Source organism: Silurus aristotelis (assembly GCF_946808225.1).
Source record: "Silurus aristotelis genome assembly, chromosome: 8".
In the NCBI taxonomy this organism is placed as follows: Eukaryota; Metazoa; Chordata; class Actinopteri; order Siluriformes; family Siluridae; genus Silurus; species Silurus aristotelis.
Genome location: NC_139581.1, coordinates 17,615,181 through 17,635,365, shown reverse-complemented (window position 1 = coordinate 17,635,365; position 20,185 = coordinate 17,615,181). Strand labels below are relative to the sequence as shown.

The 20,185-nt window shown below is 38.3% G+C and overlaps 1 protein-coding gene across 5 annotated transcripts in view; it reads right to left on the bottom strand.

The window, feature by feature from the left end:
- supt5h (SPT5 homolog, DSIF elongation factor subunit) overlaps nucleotides 1-20,185 on the bottom strand; it is a 21,474-nt gene extending 1,289 nt beyond the window's left edge. The window contains exons 1-30 of one of the 5 annotated variants that reach the window (XR_014534828.1): nucleotides 19,996-20,185; nucleotides 19,422-19,522; nucleotides 17,649-17,808; nucleotides 17,490-17,555; nucleotides 16,488-16,642; nucleotides 13,884-15,276; nucleotides 13,717-13,785; nucleotides 13,570-13,635; nucleotides 13,437-13,467; nucleotides 13,276-13,344; nucleotides 12,897-13,148; nucleotides 12,700-12,789; nucleotides 12,537-12,607; nucleotides 12,334-12,439; nucleotides 12,159-12,252; nucleotides 11,936-12,072; nucleotides 11,675-11,830; nucleotides 11,452-11,598; nucleotides 9,561-9,707; nucleotides 8,097-8,222; nucleotides 7,923-8,010; nucleotides 7,703-7,816; nucleotides 7,276-7,378; nucleotides 5,410-5,537; nucleotides 5,220-5,325; nucleotides 4,971-5,129; nucleotides 4,700-4,868; nucleotides 2,088-4,587; nucleotides 1,587-1,999; nucleotides 461-957 (exon numbers count right to left, since the gene is read on the bottom strand). Coding sequence is in view for 4 of the 5 variants with exons in the window: in XM_083549287.1 (XP_083405413.1) it covers nucleotides 461-556; nucleotides 4,384-4,587; nucleotides 4,700-4,868; nucleotides 4,971-5,129; nucleotides 5,220-5,325; nucleotides 5,410-5,537; nucleotides 7,276-7,378; nucleotides 7,703-7,816; nucleotides 7,923-8,010; nucleotides 8,097-8,222; nucleotides 9,561-9,707; nucleotides 11,452-11,598; nucleotides 11,675-11,830; nucleotides 11,936-12,072; nucleotides 12,159-12,252; nucleotides 12,334-12,439; nucleotides 12,537-12,607; nucleotides 12,700-12,789; nucleotides 12,897-13,148; nucleotides 13,276-13,344; nucleotides 13,437-13,467; nucleotides 13,570-13,635; nucleotides 13,717-13,785; nucleotides 13,884-13,953; nucleotides 16,631-16,642; nucleotides 17,490-17,555; nucleotides 17,649-17,808; nucleotides 19,422-19,508 (3,123 nt within the window). In the remaining variant the exon portion in view is untranslated. Of the gene's footprint in view, nucleotides 1-460; nucleotides 958-1,586; nucleotides 2,000-2,087; nucleotides 4,588-4,699; nucleotides 4,869-4,970; nucleotides 5,130-5,219; nucleotides 5,326-5,409; nucleotides 5,538-7,275; nucleotides 7,379-7,702; nucleotides 7,817-7,922; nucleotides 8,011-8,096; nucleotides 8,223-9,560; nucleotides 9,708-11,451; nucleotides 11,599-11,674; nucleotides 11,831-11,935; nucleotides 12,073-12,158; nucleotides 12,253-12,333; nucleotides 12,440-12,536; nucleotides 12,608-12,699; nucleotides 12,790-12,896; nucleotides 13,149-13,275; nucleotides 13,345-13,436; nucleotides 13,468-13,569; nucleotides 13,636-13,716; nucleotides 13,786-13,883; nucleotides 15,277-15,508; nucleotides 16,643-17,485; nucleotides 17,556-17,648; nucleotides 17,809-19,421; nucleotides 19,523-19,995 lie in introns of those variants that run through there. The other 4 variants (XM_083549287.1, XM_083549290.1, XM_083549288.1 and 1 more) reach the window with 4 other exon arrangements.

Here is a 20,185-nt window from a genome sequence, read left to right as displayed (position 1 = left end):
AGCAAGTGGGCTTCTTAAGAAGTCTAAACTCGGGGCAAACAATCACCTTCACACGACCCTCTTTAAACCAGTGAATTATAGGACTCATTTTGAACTTAACATTTAATGAAAAAGTATTTGGGTACATAATTAAACGGTTGGCCCCATCTAAAGTCTATTAGGTTTTCCCACAAGGGCTCCTTAGAATTTCCAGTTAAAATGATTGTGTATTTTAAAATGATGTTTAATTACATTTTATTTACTTATTTTTTTCTTCAGTAAATCATTTAAATAATTTAAGTTCTTGTGTATCTGCGTTTACCTATTGTGGTTCAAGTTCATGAGACCACAATTACTTGTATATTATTTTTATTACAAAAGAAGATTAAACCTCCTGATATGTCAAGCCACTGTCTCACAGAAATGTTAAAAATTTCCTCCATCTGTCCCTCAAATGATTACTAATAGAAAGCAGCTGTACCTTGTTGTTTTTGGTTGGAGTGACAGGCTCTAGATGTTCACTGGAAATGCTAACCACCTTTTCCGTGTCCTGCAGAAAGACTGAGCACATGCCACCCTGTGCACAAAACACAAACCAAGTTCAGGAGATAAGTGTTTGCCTCACATACGCACATCATACTCATACACAAAAACAACATGCTTTAGTACTTTTGCTACAGTATCAAGAAAAGGTTTGGGACGCTTTTGGAATCTCATGGTTTTCTACATAGATTTGTCATAAAATGCGATCTGATCGTCTAAATAGAGTATTGACAAACAATGTGCCTAAATAATAACAACAAAGATTTCTGATCGTTCATGTCTTTATTGAGAACAGCCATAAAAAATCCATAATGCTATGGGTACTATGCCTAATGCCTCAAAAAAAGCTAATTGGTGTCAGCATACGTGGAGTCTTGTTAAGGAAATGCGTTAGGTGTGGACTAGAGCTACTTTGACTGATAAAACCCACTCAAACTTTATGCATTTGCTCCGTACAAGAATAAACTAATGTGACCCATGCATCCTGAAAAAGAGCTTTCAAGGAATCTACGATCAAGAATTGTGGATTTACATAAAGCTGGAAAGGGATTTCAAAAGCTTTAGAAATAATTTGTTAGGCAAACATTCTACAAATAGAGACACTTTGGGACTGAACCAAGAAGTGGGAATCCAGCCACAATGACCTCATGAGCACAACAAAGACTCATCAATGAGCTGAAGAAACAACCACGAGTGACAGCCAAAGAGTTGAAGGTATCATTGGAACCGGCTAACATCTGTCTACAGACATGAGACATGAGTCTACAGTAAGTAAATAAATAAATAAAAAAAAGCAGGGTGTCTATGGCAGGACACCAAGAAGAAAACTTACTTAAAAAAAATATTGCTGCATGCCTGATGTTTGTGAAATAGCACATCCACACACGGGTATTGGCAAAATGTTTTGTGGACTGATGAAACTTAGACTAAACTATTTGGAAAGAACTCACAACACTACAACCGTATAGGATGATTAAAGAGGCATCATGATCTGTGATCTCTGCTTTGCTGCATCAGGAATGTCTGTACAGCAGCTGAAACTCTGGGACAATAACCCAAATCACCAGAGCAAGTCCACTAGAGAATGGCGGCTGCTTCTTCTTTTGGTTGCTCCTATTAGGGGTCACCACAGTGGATCATCCGTCTCCATACTACTCTGTCCTCTACACGTGCCTCTTTCAAACCAACTACCTGCATGTCTTCCTTCACCACATCCATAAACCTCCTTTTTGGTCTCTCTCTTTTCTGGCAGCTCCATCCTCAGCATTCTCCTACAGATATACCCCATGTCCCTCCTCTGCACACGTCCAAACCGTCTCAATCGCACCTCCCTCACTTTGTCCCCAAAACGTCCTGCATGCGCTGTCACTCTAATAAACTTGTTTGTAATCCTGTCCATCCTCGTCACACCCAACGAAAACATCAACGTCTTCAACTTTATTGCCCTGTAGTTATTGCAGGTCTACATCTCCCTTAACTACAGGGCAAAAAAATTGAAGACGATGTTTTCGTTGGGTGTGACGAGGATGGACAGGATTACAAACAAGTTTATTAGAGTGTTCAGCTCTTAAAAACCCGGTACCACCACACTCCAATCTTGTTAAACAATTTTGGTAAAAAAAAACGTTCTCCCGACTTTTCACTCTTCATCCTCTTAATCACTGCTCTCACTTCCTCCTTACTAATCCTTTCTACTTCCTGGGTCACAATCTCCACACTAGCCAACCTTCTCTCTCTCTCATTTTACTTATTAATCAGTTGCTCAAAATACTTCCTTCACCTTCTCAACACACTCACTAGTCAACACATTTCCATCTCCATCCTTTTTGCTCTAACTTGCAGCACATTCTTCCATTCAGCTCGGTCCCTCTGCCAGGCCACAACAGAACAGCTTTAGAAAAACTAAATCTGCCTTTTGGAGTGGCCAAGTAAGAGCTCAGACCACAACCCATTACAAATGCTATGGAATGACAAAGATTGCCATACACGTGAGACGTCCAAAGAATATGACTGAGCTAAAGCAGTTCTGCCTGGAAGAATGGGATAAAATTCCTGCTGAGCGATGTGCAGGGCTGATCCACACCTTCAGGAAGCCCCCTGTTCGATGTTATTGCTGCAAAGGGCGAGGTCAACCAATTGTTAATTACAAGGGCTTACTTACTTTTTCCACTCCAAAATGGGAGTAGTTGTAAACCCTTGAAGTAAACCCTTGGTCAGATCACATTTTGTGACAAATTATGCAGAAAATCATAAAATTCCAAAAGGTTCACAACTTTTCTAGCCACTGTATATTGAAAACGTAGTTTAGACAGCCAGGTAATGTGAAAAAAAATCTTGCTATTTTTAGAATTTAGATCTGTTTGGATGAAAAGCAATTCACGTTAAACATTTTTTTGTTTTCCCTGAAGTAAAAACATTTTTCAGATCTTTTTCTAATTTATACTATAGAGCAAACAACAAAATTCAGGCAGAAAACAAGACTATCCTGAGAATTCAAAAATATATGAAAAATAAATAAATAAACAAGTAGTACAAAAAATTATAAACAAACAAAATCAACCAACCACCAATGACAGATGATCTCACCCCCAAACATGTGGCACACTGTTATTAGTCAGATGACACCAAGTTAGAATCATGAATGGCTCCAATTACCAATTTATTTTGACACAAAACTTTTGGTTCTCAGCATGATGATAACCCAGATGGATGATTTAGAATGGCTGAGTTAAGAGTCCAGATGTAAATCCTATCCATATCCAAACCCAATCCTGTCCAGAGTCCAGATCTAAATCTGCAGAATGACCTCAAAATTTACCCTAACCCTTCTTGAAAGGAAGGGTTGGGGGAAAAAATTATAAACCATAATTTCCGGACTATTAAACGCACCCATATATAAGCCGCACCCACTGAATTTGACAAAGATTTTTATTTCGAACATAAATATGCCACACCTGTCTATAAGCCGCAGGTGTCTACATTGAAACTAATGAACTTTACACAGGCTTTAACCAAAGACAGTGTCTGTTACATGGCTTGTATTTAAACAGTAGCCCACCAAGAAAGTCATTGTTCACCGTCTTCCTCCTTCCTTTCACAACTATTTCTCTCGGGAGTTTTTCTTTTGGCATCGTCTTGCGTTTAAAAATCACTATCGGTGAAGCTTTTCTCCCGATGCCGTGCAGCTCAGAACACAGGTGAAGTGCGTTTTTTCATAACCGGTTGTTTTCAGCGTGACGAATGATTCGCATTTCCTGTTGACAGTCCGAGTGAGCGGCAGGTCAAACGTCAGAGGAACATCATCCATATTTATGATGTGGTGCGGCCCGATTCAGTGGGAGCGCATCTGATTTAATATAAAGAGTTTCATTGGTTCACCTTAAACCCGTTCGGCAATTTCATTGGTCTAATGTTATGGGGCTCAGTTTTTTGGCATGAAGCTTGTGAAACCGGGAAAAATACATAAATTAGCCGCTTCATTGTTTAAGCCGTGGGGTTCAAAGTGTGGGGGAAAAGTAACGGCTTATAGTCCGGAAAATATGGTAAATAAAAAAAATGCAATAAAAAAACAAAAGAATGAACAAAGTACTAGTAGTTATTGGGGCACTAACTTGTCCAAGCAGGTTATTGTAAGGTATTTTTTCTAGTTTCCTTTTTTCTCTGAAACATCTGTCTTTTTTTATTTGAATGTGGCTGACATCGATCTGATATTCAAATTCAACAGAATATGAAGATGTCTGTCAGGGCTTGCAGATAAGTTGCACAATGTTAGCAGAATATAACAACATTGCTCTTTAAATGTCAATAGAATGCCAGAGGGTTAAACATGTTAAAAAAAAATTAAAGAAGAAAAGAGCTTACAGTCACACTGCGGATGACACCAGTCTGATTGATAACTCCTCCATCCAGAAAAGTGTCTTTGACACGCACCAGGATGTCCGTAGTAACCCAGTCACTGGAGGTCTGGTCGATGTTTGAGCCAGGTGTGTGCGGGTTGTAGCCGCCTGGGGATGGAGCTCCAGGAGTCATGGGGCTATAGCCTACAGGACTTGGGCTTGGACTTGCCTAAGAGTTAATACGGTTAACAGATATTAATTTACACCACATTTCTACAGGAAAGCAGCATATATGTAAACAGGCAACACAAATCTCTACTTAGAAGAAAAAGTAAGTGAACCTGGTATGCCATTGGTGAAGGTGTGGGGTGGTAGCTGGCTGGTGAGTGGGTATTTTGGTAGCCCACTGGACTTGGGGCCACCTGGTGATAACTCTGTGGGCTGGGGCTAGGCTGGTAAGAGCCCTGTGGAGATGGTGCTGCATATGGAGAGTACTGGTCTGTGTTGTACCTGCAAGACAATAATACAGTCCACAAGTTAAATCTTCAAACTCATCAACTTGGGCCAAAACAAGTACCTGTTGTTTTAATACATGTCCAGAGAGCATCTTACATTGCTGGAGTTCCAGGGGTCTGGGGATTGTATTGGGGATTAACTTGAGGAGAGGGTACTTCTGGATAGCCAGGTGTCTGAGGATTAGGCGTACCACCATAGCCCTGGGGAGATGGAGAGGGCTCATCATCATAGCTGAACTCATAATCCTCATCCGTCCTGCATAGAAAACAACATTAAGGAATGGACAAATAAAGCAATAAATCTCCAATAAGATGGCTTATAACATATACAAGCTTCCTCTCTTGCCTTGAAGGGGTGTTGGGATTGTTCGGGTCCCAGGCTCCACTCTGCCCAGGTGTCCGGCTTCCATCATGCAGCGGCGTCTGGGAGCCATAATGAGGTGTTCGGCTTCCTGTAACAAATCAGACTTCTGGAAAACCCAGCCAAAACCACAGAGATGGGAAAAGCTGAAGTGATATTTCGTATTTGGTCTTACCGTCGTGGATCGGGGTCTGGCTGCCATACATCGGAGTACGAGAGCCTGAACCGTACATGGGTGTCTGAGAGCCATACATTGGAGTCCTACCATGAATGGAGGTCATTCCTCCATGTCTCTTAGCACCACTGGAAAAAAAGGTCATGGAATTGTATTAGAATGGCCTTCATTGTCTGTGCTCACACAACACATACAGTGCCTTGCAAAAGTATTGACCCCCCCCTTGGCGTTTTTCCTATTTTGTTGCTTTACAACTTGGAAAAATATTTGGATTTCATGTAATGGACATACACAAAATAGTCCAAATTGGTGAAGTGAAATGAAAAAAAATAACTTGTTTCAAAAAATTCTAAAAAATAAATAACGGAAAAGTGGTGCGTGCATATGTATTCACCCCTTTGCTATTAAGCCTCTAAATAAGATCTGGTGCAACCAATAACCTTCAGAAGTCACGTAATTACTTAAATAAAGTCCACCTGTGTGCAATCTAAGTGTCACATGATCTCAGTATATATATATATATATATACACCTGTTCTGAAAGGCCCCAGAGTCTGCAACACCACTAAGCAAGGGGCACCGTCAAGCAAGCGGCACCATGAAGACCAAGGAGCTCGCCAAACAGGTCAGGGACAAAGTTGTGGAGAAGTACAGATCAGGGTTGGGTTATAAAAAAATATCCAAAAATCTGAACATCCCATGGAGCACCATTAAAGCCAATTATGGCACCACAACAAACCTGGCAAGAGAGGGCCGCCCACCAAAACTCACGGACCAGGCAAGGAGGGCATTAATCAGAGAGGCACCAAAGATAACCCTGAAGGAGCTGCAAAGCTCCACAGCAGAGATTGGAGTATCTGTCCATAGGACCACTTTAAGCCGTCCACTCCACAGAGCTGGGCTTTACGGAAGAGTGGCCAGAAAAAAGCCATTGCTTAAAGAAAAAAATAAGCAAACACGTTTGGTGTTCGCCAAAAGTCATGTGGGAGACTCCCCAAACATATGGAAAAAGCTACTCTGGTCAGATGAGATTAAAATGAGCTTTTTGCCCTGCCCTATGTCTGGCGCAAACCCAACACCTCTCATCACCCCGAAGAACACCATCCCCACAGTGAAGCATGGTGGTGGCAGCATCATGCTGTGGGGATGTTTTTCATCAGCAGGGACTGGGAAACTGGTCAGAATTGAAGGAATGATATATGGTGCTAAATACAGGGAAATTCTTGAGGGAAACCTGTTTCAGTCTTCCAGAGATTTGACACTGGGACGGAGGTTCACCTTCCAGCAGGACAATGACCCTAAGCATACTGCTAAAGCAACACTCGAGTGGTTTAAGGGGAAACATTTAAATGTCTTGAAATGGCCTAGTCAAAGCCCAGACCTCAATCCAATTGAGAATCTGTGGTATGACTTAAAGATTGCTGTACACCAGCGGAACCCATCCAACTTGAAGGAGCTGGAGCAGTTTTGCTTTGAAGAATGGGCAAAAATCCCAGTGGCTAGATGTGCCAAGCTTATAGATACATACCCCAAGAGACTTGCAGCTGTAATTGCTGCAAAAGGTGGCTCTACAAAGTATTGACTTTTTTTTTTTTTTTTTTTTGGGGGGGGGGGGGGGGGGGATAGTTATGCACGCTCAAGTTTTCTGTTTTTTTTGTCTTATTTCTTGTTTGTTTCACAATAAAAAAAATATTTTGCATCTTCAAAATGGTAGGCATGTTGTGTAAATCAAATGATACAAACCCCCAAAAAATCCATTTTAATTCCAGGTTGTAAGACAACAAAATAGGAAAAACGCCAAGGGGGGGGTCAATACTTTTGCAAGGCACTGTATGTGCTCATATAGATCATTTAAAGGATGACTTACACACTGGTCAGACGTTGGCGGTCTACAGAAATAGTCTGACAGGTTGAATGGAGCTCTACTCTCGCTGTTGATTCAGTGGCATCTTTGACCACTCCGATGTAACCTGTACAAGGAAAATAACCAGTTCTTTTAATCAAAAACCTGCATGAATCTACTCTACTTTTATTAATTTACACCAAAACGGAGAAAAGCAAAAAGGGGAATAAAAAGAATGTGGTGAGCAAAATAACAACACAGGAATTTCTCTAATCAAAGTGCAGTGTTATACAGTAGCCAAACAATTTATTAGGAACACTATGCTAATATAGGGTAGAGTTGCAACTCCTGGCTGCATCATTTTGTGGAAGAATTTCTCTGTACATTGGAAGAGTGGAAGACTGCCTGTAAGAAAAAGACTGTATTAGATGGACACCATCACCACTCCTACCTTTGTATGGCCCTTGGGATATACGGACTGTTTGTCCAATCAGGTCGTTGTCTCGTCTTCCACGGCCACGTCCCATTCCACCGCCACCACCACCACCTCCCCTCTGCATTTGACCTGAAGGTGCAGGGAAAACAGAACTTTTAAAGGTAAACATCCACAACTTTGAAAGTATTTCATTTAGAATTACTCATGGCATTGCTGAGGGCAGAGAATTACTTACCCCCTCCTCCTCCTGGGTGGATCGGACTGCTAATTCGCGGACTCATGGGAGCAAAACCCCCAACAGTGAAATTGGTCACATCTCTAGGCTGTTATATCAAAGTACACAGTGATTTCTCTAATGGAAATTTTCATTCATTACTCCCAATGCACATTATTGTACTGACAAACTTACCTTTGAACCCCCAGCCAGCACTAGATGGCGTGTCTTACAGACAAACATGCCTCCATTTTCAACAAGTTTCTTACAATGAAGGAAGGCAAACCCCCGGAAGAGATGCCGAATTTCTCCCTCTCGGCCCTGTCAAAGAAAAAAACATGCCTTACAAACTCTTCACATGAAATCTATTGTAGAAACCATGCTTTAAAAAATACACTTCAAAGGTTCTCACTGTAACAGTATATAAGGTCAGAGGTAGCTAAATAAATTATATATATATAAAAAAAAAAGCCTTTTACACCTGTCAAACACAAAACATTGCCCCCATGCTGAAGTACTATACCATGAAAGTTTTTACCAAATTTTCGTTGCAAGAAAAAAACTTTTTCTGCCAACAGTAGGTGCAATTCCCACTGTACCCAAACTATCTGTGATTCTGTTCAAACAGTAGACTATTATGTTGTATAATTAGAGGTTGCTTGATTTTACTGATACCTAGGTAGGATTGTACCTGCTGATAACCCATTAATCATTCAGTTTTAAAATGGATACTGGATTTAAAAATAAAATAAAAAAAAACATGTAAAAATAATACTAAACTATTAAAAAAAAAAAAAAAAAACAACAGGGTACTGAATCATTAAAATGTGCTACCAATGTCCTTGGTAATGTTGCACATTTGTACTACAGCTGCTAACAACTGCTTTCACTGTGTTCCATGGTACAGATAATGCTAATACAAAAAAAAACCCAATAAATTTTTTTGTTCTCTCCTGAGAACTAGATCCAGTCATGCTTTGTCAGGATACAAGCAAGATGTCAGAAAAATCCTACACCTAAGATAAGCACCTAGTACACAACGTGTTATATATCAAACTCAGATCATTGTCATCAGGTTATTAAATGTTAAGCAACATTTTGATTCAACAAAAACAGCACTGTTGTATGAACATTCAATAAAGTTGGCATAAAAGAAACAAACACCAAAAGTCAGTGCTTGTTTTATAACAGCTGATGTCATTCTTTGTTCCATTCCCTTCATGAACATGCCCCCCCCCCACACTGAACAAAATAAGCAAGGATTAAATCTTTTTTTCTGCTACCTCAAAAGTCCCAATCGATTTACTGAGCCAAATTTTACAAAGCCGGAACGGAATTTTGTTTGCGGTTCTTCTATATTTTTAGCAGCAGACAAACACAACCGCATACTTCAGACTGCAAGTAATAGTAAGTTGCAAAACAATGGAGTTTCATTCGCATAATAGTCACATAATAGCTTTCAGGGGAGGTCACTGTGCGGGTTTAATGTTATATGAGTTGTGAAATCACCACTTCACCACTTAAACAAGCAAATGTGTTTATTATTATAAAAGTTTATTATTGTTATAAATTCCAATAACAGTTCAAATTTGTTGGTTTTGAAGGCTACTCTTTAGTTTAGCAAGTTATGCAGAAAAAAGCAAGCTGAAATTTTCTTACCGAATGTGGTCCATCTATGACTTTCACAATGTCTTTTACATGGATGTTGTTCTGCTCAGAGTCCAGGGCGACAGCAAATCGATTGTCCTTCCGTCTATTCACGGCCTGATGCCGCACCGTTAGCACCTTCCCGTGCATGTTAAGCACCTATGAGAAGGTCCACATAAAGCAAATTCAGAATCATTCAGCAACAAACAGACTTTTAAACACTTTTACAAACAGATGTGATGTGCATGTATATAATTAGATAAAGCATAAACAGCCAGTCAGTGGTGGACCAAGTAAATGTTATTTGTTACTGTACGCAAGTACAGTAACAACACTCAAGTGTTTCCATTTGGGGAGACTTTTACTTTAACTTCACTACATTTCAAAGTCAAATATCGTACTTTTTTTACTTAACTACATTTCGCAAAATCAGTTGTTCCTTTGTATTTATGAGTGGATAAAAAAAAAAAACTTAACTGGTTGGGCGCACAACAAGCCACCAATTAGGGTAGAGCGTGCGCTCTGTTTTAAACTTGTTTTGGTTGCCCCTTGGTAGCGGTGGGTTTAGGCAGATGCAACGTGCTTATACACGAGGGGGTGGCATGGGGCATCCTTCCAAAAAAAATACAAAATCATGTCACGGTCAATGAACCCGGTCGGGACTCAGACCCATCACCTGGAGAAGTGCCCTCAATCATACACTCAGAAAGGAGAGGCAGAGTATCAGCAAGGAGCGCTGAATCCAAATTAAAATTATGGATGACAAAAAAAGGAGTAAACCATCAGAAGCCCAATTCAGAAAAAAAAATAAGGGGGGGAACCTTGCAAAGGATAAAAGGTGTGTATGCAGCTCTATCACTCATTTCGTTATGAGGATAGTACAATAGGTAGTTTATCAATGTGTGTAGCAACATAACTATTACAGCCTAACTAGTCTAGCTGGACTGTAGTTAAACAGCACTTATTGATTTGGTTGCCTTTAATTGAGGTGATGTCAGAAAGGTTTTCTGTGATTGTACTGAAAAGGTCCTAACTGAGCTCAGTGGGGAATCTCCAGTGCAGATTAAAAAGCTAAATTAAAAGACATTATTATAAAGACATCGATGTTGTATGTATTTTATGGGTACAATTAGCCAAAGAGTTGTATGATTTTGAGTGTATGATCAATTGTACACAATGACATGTGACTTTAATTGTGCAATAAATGCATTCAGGCTGATATTTCTACATGAAATGGAGCTCTCAGAAATGTATCCAAATTTGTGGACTGATCTGAGAAAACGTCTTACTCATCCAGTGAGAGAAGAAAAGAGGAGCTTTTCAAAGCTGAAACTAATCAATGGGGGAGACTTTGGGTCATGGCATGGTTCACCCAGGGCCTCATTCAAGCTACTGTAGAACGACCAATGCTGGTTGGTGGTATCTACTTAGCATGAATATACAGTTCAGAATCAGTTCAACATCAAGCAGAAAATTTTGAGAGGAGTAAATGGACGAAACTCCTGACTTTAACTTGCCACAACACCCATTGCCTTATTTACACAATCTTTTTGAAGGTGTTGGAAAAGAGGTTTTGGGCTCATGATAATTTATTAAATATCAGTGTTTAACTCATTAGTATCATTCTATTAATAGATTATTGTGCTAAGATTAACAGAGTCTTATAACATAAACTGAGTTCAGTAAGCAAGTGTCTTGTGATATAAAATGATAAGAAGACATTATAGCCATAATAAATCATAGTGCTTGGATACTTAAGAACATTTGTAGGCAAATACTTTGTACTTTTACTCAAGTGAACGTTTAAAAGGAGCACGTTTACTGTATCTATTTTACTGTACTGTATCTCTATTTTTACTCAAGTACATGCTTTGTGTAGCTTGTCCATCACTGCGGCTAGTACCTGGAAAGTCTCTCTTTCCAGCCGGACAATGACGCCCACAGTTTGTGGATCCAGCTGTACCAGTTCTCCCCACTCGTGCTGGCCTCCTGCATCAACTCCAGATGCAGTCTCCGAGCATAGCTGTAGGTCCCGAGGCAAGACCTTCAGCTAAAGCACACCAAAAAATTTTTAATGTACAATACATTGTACTAATACAGTGCAGAAAAATCACTTACTTACTTACCTCGTGCATCGTGAGATCAGAGAAAAGAATAACAAAGCTTTCCTCAACGCGAACAATTAGACCGGTATCACCTTCATAACGGCCTGCAATGACCTTCACATGGTCGCCCATACGAAAGTACTTCTTCAACTCATGAGCTGGAAACTCTAGAGGGTCCTAAAAACAAAAAATATAAGTAAAAACTCATCTAAAACGCCACTGATCAGGTGTCTCATGGAACACATAAAATGCAGGACATCTGATCACATTGTGAGCACTTACCTTCAAGTCCTCGTGTCTGGGCATGATTGTTATCTTATTGCCATCTACGCTGAGAATTTTCCCTTGAAGGTTGATCAGCTCACCTTCACACACTTCCACATTGTCGCCAGCTTGAAGGTTGTGCTCTCGCTCTTTACCTGCAGAGATCAGTCACTACCTCAATTACACACTAATACCAATCAACATCTCTGTCTAATGCACACTGCAATAGCATAATTTAGACCTGTGGTTTCAGTGACCACTTCCAGATCAATGCCTTCAGGCTGATCCTCAAACTTTTCCAGTTCAGAAAGGGTTGGTTTTATGCCATCTGTGATCTACAAGAAAACAAGTGAAAATCAACCACTAATTTGGATAATCTTTACAAATACGCAGAACTGAAATGCAATGCCTCTTACCACAGCAGACATGGCAAAGCTTTTAAACAAGAAGCCTTTGCGACTATAACGGTTTCCTTCAAATATCATAAAATCACCATCATGGCTAACTTCTCCTCCAAGTGACCTTAAGAGAATGACATGGTGTAATTATATTTCTAAACAAAAACATAGAAATATCACTAACACAAATGCTTTTACAAAGACAGATCATTATCTTTTACCTGATTTTCTCAGCATCAAAAAGTCTTTGGGGTGGTCTCTTGAACTTTTTTCTCTTTGCAAACCAATCTTTCTGTGAGAGCGATGAATGGCAAAATCAGCTTTGGGTCAAAAAAAAACAAAAACCTTTGAATCAAAATAATCATTACATGAGACAACTCTTACCATGCTCATCCTTGCTTTAATTCGATCTAGGTCAATTCGAGGAATCATTTTCAGCGATATTGTATTTTGGCTTGGTTCCACATAGTCAACCTAAAACATAAACTTCATGAATAGCTAAAAACAACAGACCGAAAAAAATCCTAATAGGTTTATTTGGTCACATACTGGGTTTACACTGGCAAGATAAATGAACCTACCTGTGCGATATCGTCTTTGTACAAGCCTCTTTTAAGACGGACCCAGGATTTAGGTTTAAGATTAGTCACTTCTTTCACCACTTTCAGGACATCTGTCATCTCCTTAATGGGCACCATTTGCTGGTTCCAGTAGCCCATTCGCAGATTTCCAATTCCTTCTATAGCAGCTTTGACATGGGTCTGCTTATATGCCTCAATATAGATATATCCTTTCACATGCTCAGGAGCCACGACTGATTTAATCTGAAGTGGCTGTGTTGAGATAAGAAACAGGACATAAAAATGAGGAGCTTTTCTATATAAACATACTTAAACTCAAAGTTAATACTTTTTTTCATATTAATTACTAAACACTGTAGTGTATTAATGACTATCTTACTGTGTCAGTGCACTGGTAGGCAATGAATTTTCTCATCAGTGCAATGGCAGTTGCCCTCTCTTCTCCGATCTACACAGAAATATTATTGTAAAAGTTTGTCACGTAAATGCAATAACCGTCTCAATTACTTAATTTAATGCATAATCTCTGACTGCACACACCTTGCATTTGACAGTCCATAAATTTGGATCCCTGAAATGCAGCACATTTTGTCACACGGTATATTGTCATTGGAAAACTTCATTTCAGAACCTCATTACATTTGATATGGTTGATCCAGAGACTAAAACCTACTTGACACCAGGAAGCAGCTGTTGCTGAGTGATATCATCAGAAAGATCCTCTGAGCCTCCATAAAAACTGAGAACAAAATCAGAGGAGCATTAAATGTCAATAAAAAATTTTACACTCAAAAGAAAAATGAATAAATTAATAACATACTGTTCTCCTCCTGAAGACTTGGCATATTTCCTCATATAATACTCCCCCAATGCTTCTTCTCTGGAATCCCTACAGATAAAAATAAATAAAATGTTACATACGGTAATTTAATGAGCTCATCCTGGCAAGAGAATTCATAAAATGTGGCCTTATTTGCTCTGTCATACCGCCAAAGATTCTGTAGCCTGCGGGAACCAGAATGATCTTCATCCAGAGCAACAGGATCGAGATTTGAAACTAGACAAAGAAAGAAAAGAATTAGGGTAAAGTTGAATAGTAAAATGCTTTCAAAGTGAAAGCAGTGTGTATTCATTTTTTCCTCAGTATACAGTGTGGCACTTATGGTTCCCACCAGTCCAGAGTTTGGACACATTCTCCTTCAGTGTTTTGTCTTAATGTACAATATTGAAAATATTACCAATAAATAGTACACCTTGGCACATTCATGGCATTCTCTCATCAGACTCATGAGTTTCACCTGGAATGTGAATTTTTAATTTTGTTTTGTGACATTTTTTGCCTTTTTAATGTGCTTTAGACCATCAATTGTCTTGTGCAGAAGAAAGGGTAAGTATAGAGTCAATAGCCCTTTCAAAGCTACAACTACTGTACAATCTCATTATGGCAAGGAACACTCAAAACAACAGTTTAACTCATTAAGATCAATCTATTAATAGATTGGTGTGCTAAGAGTAACAGTCTTTTCACATAAACTGAGTTAATTAAGCAAAGAGTCTTGTTATAAAAATGATGACATTATAGCCATAATAAATCATAGTGCTTGGATACTTAAGTAAATTTGAAGGCAAATACTTTCATACTTTTACTGAAGCAGAATTGTGAGATTTTGAAGAGAGTGATTGTATCTCTACTTTTACTAAATTACATGCTTTGTGTACTTCATCCATTACTGGCCAAGAGACACAAAGGATGGACAATTGAATGGGTGTCAAGACCACAAACCACCCTTTATTAAAAATTTGAATGTTTTCTGGGAGCATTCTAAGATCTTCTGACCTGATGGCCTGCATCCCAGCAGAATTGGCATAGTAGTCGTTTTAGACAACATCTCCAGGATGCTGCGCACCATATCACCAAATCACAATTATGATATCAGTTGTTCAACAAACTAAATTGTTACAATGTTACAAAATGTATAGCCAATTTTATAAACACTGTGTTTACCCAAATAATGAAATCAAGGAACAAATTCATTACAAGGTCCAAAAAATAATCTTATAATGGTTAAAACAAACACGTCAAATTAGCAAACGCAAACAAATTCGGAAGTTTGGGCTTCTATACATTCGATCGCACCCAAAACACTCGGTGTAAATCAAAGGATTACAGATAATCTTAATGCACTCTGTCTTACTGTAACCTATCTTAAACCAAATTATTACATTGGTCACAATTAGTCTACGTCATCAGGATATTCCTATAGGTCACGTCAGACTGGTCGTGGTGGTGGGGTAGCCACTATTTATAGTGCTCCGCTTACTTCTTACTTAGGATTTCTTGTTATTAATTTAGCACTTTCCAAAAATAGAGAGAAAACCACTGCCAACTCTTGCTCTGGCCACTGTGTAAAGACACCCAGGGCCCTATGTTGATTTTGTAGAGTTTGCTAATTTTCTTTCAAACCTCTTACTGAATTTTTTTTATATTATAATAATAATTGTTGGCAGTGGTGTTCTCATGAATAGGGATGAGTTGGACCAAAGAGTGAAGGAAAAGGAGCCAACATTACTGAACACTCCTGGGAACTCCTTCAAGACTGTTGGAAAACCACTCCAGCTGACTATCTCATGAGGCTGAGAGAGTGAAAGAATGCTAAGAATGCGCAAAGCGGTCATCAAAGCCAAATCTAAAATCTAAAACATATTTTGGATTATTTAACATGTTTTACTGACTACATAATTTCATATTTGTTTATCTTAATGTTAATCAACTCCATACATCTTATATTAGACTGATCAATACCAAACACCACAATCTAATTCTTACTTTGGTGTAGGGTTCACATTAGGGTTAAGTGATATTGGTTATTTTATTGTGGCAGTCACAATAATTGCCCAGAACCAACAACCTAAATTCACCAAAAAGCTTTTAAACCATTTAAGGTTTAAGAAACGCAAGGAAGACAAACATTTTCCCACAGTTTCTGCATCAGCGTGCATTTTAGAAATAATCTCTCAAACACCTTCAGTGCTGGTACTGCTCTAAAGGTTTTTTTTTTTTTTAATCTGGAATGGCCAATGCAGGAGGAAACAAGTCACGCTTCAACAGGATTTACCCCCAAGTCTAGACCTTCATCCAACCAATTAGTTCAGCAAACCTCAAAATACAGTGTACTTTAAACATGAAAGCAGACTTTTGACCATGATCATATTGGATCAAGTCTACAATTAAACAGTTCATCTGTTGATTACAATTATATCTCCTTACAAACCCCTACAACAAACACTCTTAAGACATTTAACAAACAATATTTTCAGACAAACACAATGAGCCAAATACATTAAAACTGCTTTGTTTAATACACCAAAACTGTCATTATTGTCCTATTTTAGCTTCAATTCAAAATCTTTCAATTTTTCTATTTCTGCAGAATAGTATTCTTGATGGTATTCCTAATAAATCTAGCTAACTGATGATAAAAATACTTCTCTAATGCTAGTTAAAATCAAACAAGCACTGATAGCAGCTAATAATAATAATATACAATTATTGGTACATCCCACAAGTCTAGTTAACACTAAACAGTCCACTGATTGATCACCTTAGACCTTAAATTACAACTAACTACAGACCTTGGATGTAGCAAGATGTTTGAAAAAAATGTGGCAAAAATGTATAGATCTTCATGGTGACAGACTGGATGCATTTATAATCATAGTAGTGAAACACATACCTTCAGCTTCCTCTGCTCGAGTCCAGCGAAGATTTGTAGAGGGAGGAATATGAGCCATAATACAATTTCAAGTGCATACAGCAATTGCAGGCAAGGGCACATACATAAACAAAAATAAACCAAGGGAAGAAAGGAAATAGAAAAAAAAAGTCATCAATAATGAGCAGGCACTGAATGGAATTTTATTTTAGAGATGGAGATCATGCCATGTACTTGTTAGTGGATGCAAATAAGCATGAAAATTGACTAAATTCACTACATTTATTTAACCTAAAGGAGCAATTTCAGGCAAACGACCACAGTTGGACTCCCTTGAAAATGGACTTACCCATAACTTTACGTTCCTAACGTTCATTAGAATAAAGTTATTCGTCATGTTTAGACCTACATAATGTTAACTGTAAACTATTTCTAGAACTAGAAAGAAAAGCCAAATTATGTATTTGCCATCCATGCTCCTTAACTAGAATGTGTGCAAATTGAACATTAGCAAAACAACTGCATGACATGTTATACAAGCTATGGAGAATAGGGTATGAAACTGATCGAACATGGGAATTATGAGGAAAATATAGTCAAATAGAAAAAGAAAACAGGAAGATCAGAGAAATCTGGAGTTGGTTTACCGTTAACTGAAGAAGGCATGCACAAGAGATAAAGAATTATGAGCACAAGGTATACAATCACATAATCTAGCACCAGTAATTTAGTAAGTAACCCAGTAAGTAATTTAGCACATTTACACCCCAACCAATAATTTTAATATGCAAATACAAAATGACATTTTATCTAAATCAAAGTAATAATTATCATTAGAAAACACCATCATTATAAAAAAACAAAACAAAAAAAAACTCACCTTTCTCCAAAATATCCTCTGCGCCTTCCTCCCACTGATCTTCATCTTCATACTCATCATCAACGTCTAATCACAAGACAGAAACACAGCCATAAACCAGGACCAAATAAACAAATGTACACTTGTCAACAGCAGGTATTAGATTTAGTGAAGTTTTACCAGCTTCATCTAAGATAAAGCCTCCGTGACGAGGTTTCTTTCTAGGACGGTCGTCATCCTCTTCTTCCTCCTCATCGTACTCCTCCTCATCTTCTTCCAAATCCTCCCCCTCCTCTTCAGCTTTGTCACTACCTGCAACACTTCCCTGCCCTTCATCCTCCTGAAAGGGATATTTCATTCTCAGCAAGATACAACAAATATCTTGAAAATAATGCAGTGACATCTTTAAATGATACAGTACAGAGTGCACATCTGCTGTTTAAAAGCAATACTTTTGTGTAAAAAGAATAAGTCAACCATAAAAAAATTTTTTTAAAAAAACACAGCAGAACTGTTCAATGTCACATTTATATGGCAATTTCAAATTGCCAAAAAATAATTTGGACATTCAATGAAATTGGAGAAATTTCAGAAGTCAGTAAGTCAGTTTGTTATGGATTCTACACATGTCTGAAAATGTAAAAAGAAATGAACAAAATCCTTCCAAATAACATTCCCTCGGTTGATTTTTTGTTATCACTCACATATTACATCATCAAATCTGTCTACAGCTGTTAGATTAAGTTAGAAGCTGCTGACTAGGAATGCTATAGCATATTATTTGCATGGCGCAGAATTTTCTTTGCACACATGATATGAATTATAGCAGTTATTTTAAGCGCTCTCATGTCACACTTCTATGTTGATCAACATCATTGCAGAGCCGGCCAGCATTCATATGCAAATGAATTCATGTCTATGATTTTTCTACTCATTCTCATAGGAATAATTCATCACAACAAGATGGAATTCTAAACCATTTTGACCCTGGGAGATTGCATGTTTCAAAAAGTTGCCAAAAGGTCTATTAAAATTCTATATACAGCGCTTTTGTAAATGACATTGGTCATGATATTAAGCGTTAAAAATCTCTATAAATTGATTGGAAGAAGTAGAGTGGACAAAACCTGTCTATTATTAGCATTTTTAAAAAAGAGCTCCTGTGTAAGAGAGCCTGTAACGCTTCATTTAACGCTAGTAAAGTTACACACGTCACTGTAAATTCTTCGCTGCATTTTATTATTTCTTGTCTAATTTATACTACATCTCTACATTTACCATTCCCTTGAGTTTTTCAGAACATCCAACCATTAATAACTAAAGCTTTGGTTACTGTTCAACAATTAAGCGCTTACAGTAAAATTAATAAATAAACAAATCAAAACTGTTTACTATGTTCACAAGTTCAATTCGCTGATGCAAAACATCAGAAAATGCCTTGTGAGTTGACTGCAATATATATTTAAAAAATTATTAAAAAATACTATCATTTGAAAATCTACTCAAAATAGTAGACCGATTTTAACATGCTATAATTTGGGAAACACAAATTCTAATCTGGAATACTTGGATGGATCTTGAATTGAAAATGAACACTGCAATCTTGGACACAGGAAGATGTGCACTGATGCTGGTAAACACATTTACATTCTTTAAATATATGATAGTATATAAAAGACAAAGACAACAAATTGCAAATGTAGAGGTATAAATTGAATAATTCTGTCATGCATTTCCTCAATCTTTTCACTTCTGAGTGCAAATGTATGGAATTTCTTTATGATCTCATTTTAATTCATTCTGAGATGCATGCAACCAAGAATGACTGTTCAGTTCAGTATACACTATATAACAGTCTGCCATGGGAAAGGGTATTTCCCAGGCTGCCACACACACACACACACACACACACACACAAACACAGTTTACATGCATAAACTCCAGTAAATTTACTTCATTCTCCTCGGCCTCGACCTCCTCAGCTTCACTGCTTCTCTCACTCTGGTTGTCTGAGAAATCGCTATCCTCACTGTCAGACATCTCTGTACTTCAACCTGCTCAACACACACAGGTGAAGGGGGAATAAGTGAACTAAATAGTAAACAACAGTTAATGAAAAAGGACAACAAATAAAGTTTTTTGCAGAATGAACACGTGACCCAATTAACTGGATTTAAGTTTGCGTTTACATTGCGATTCTTTCAGACTGAATGGAGACGCAGCGACAAACTGCCATATTAGCCACCTGTACTCCTGTGGCTAGCTAGCATATTTGCTATTCGGTAAAAACGCAATCTTACAAATAATACAAAACACAGAAAAACAAGAGGGGAAATGTGTACACATTTTCTGCAACATTTGTTTACTGAGATTAGTAATGTAGGAAGCCGTTCGCCAAAGCTAAAACAACCGCCAACTGTGTGGTTAGCGTTAGCGGGATTGAGCAGCCTGCCGATGGAGCAGTGTTCAGGCACAGCGTTTGCTTTGTCTCAAACATTCACACTTATTATTCAAGCAAAACTCTTACCTCTGCAAGTAAACGAAGTTACCAGAAACAGAATATTGAGATTTTATCTATGATTCGCTTTAATCCGCTGCGCTCGCTCTAAGAATACTGCGGCTGTTTTCACTAAACATCATCCGCACACAGATTCTGCTTCCGTTTCCGGTCCGGCACAGAGCAACAGCGCCTCTGCATGTCCTGGAAGTTACACTAC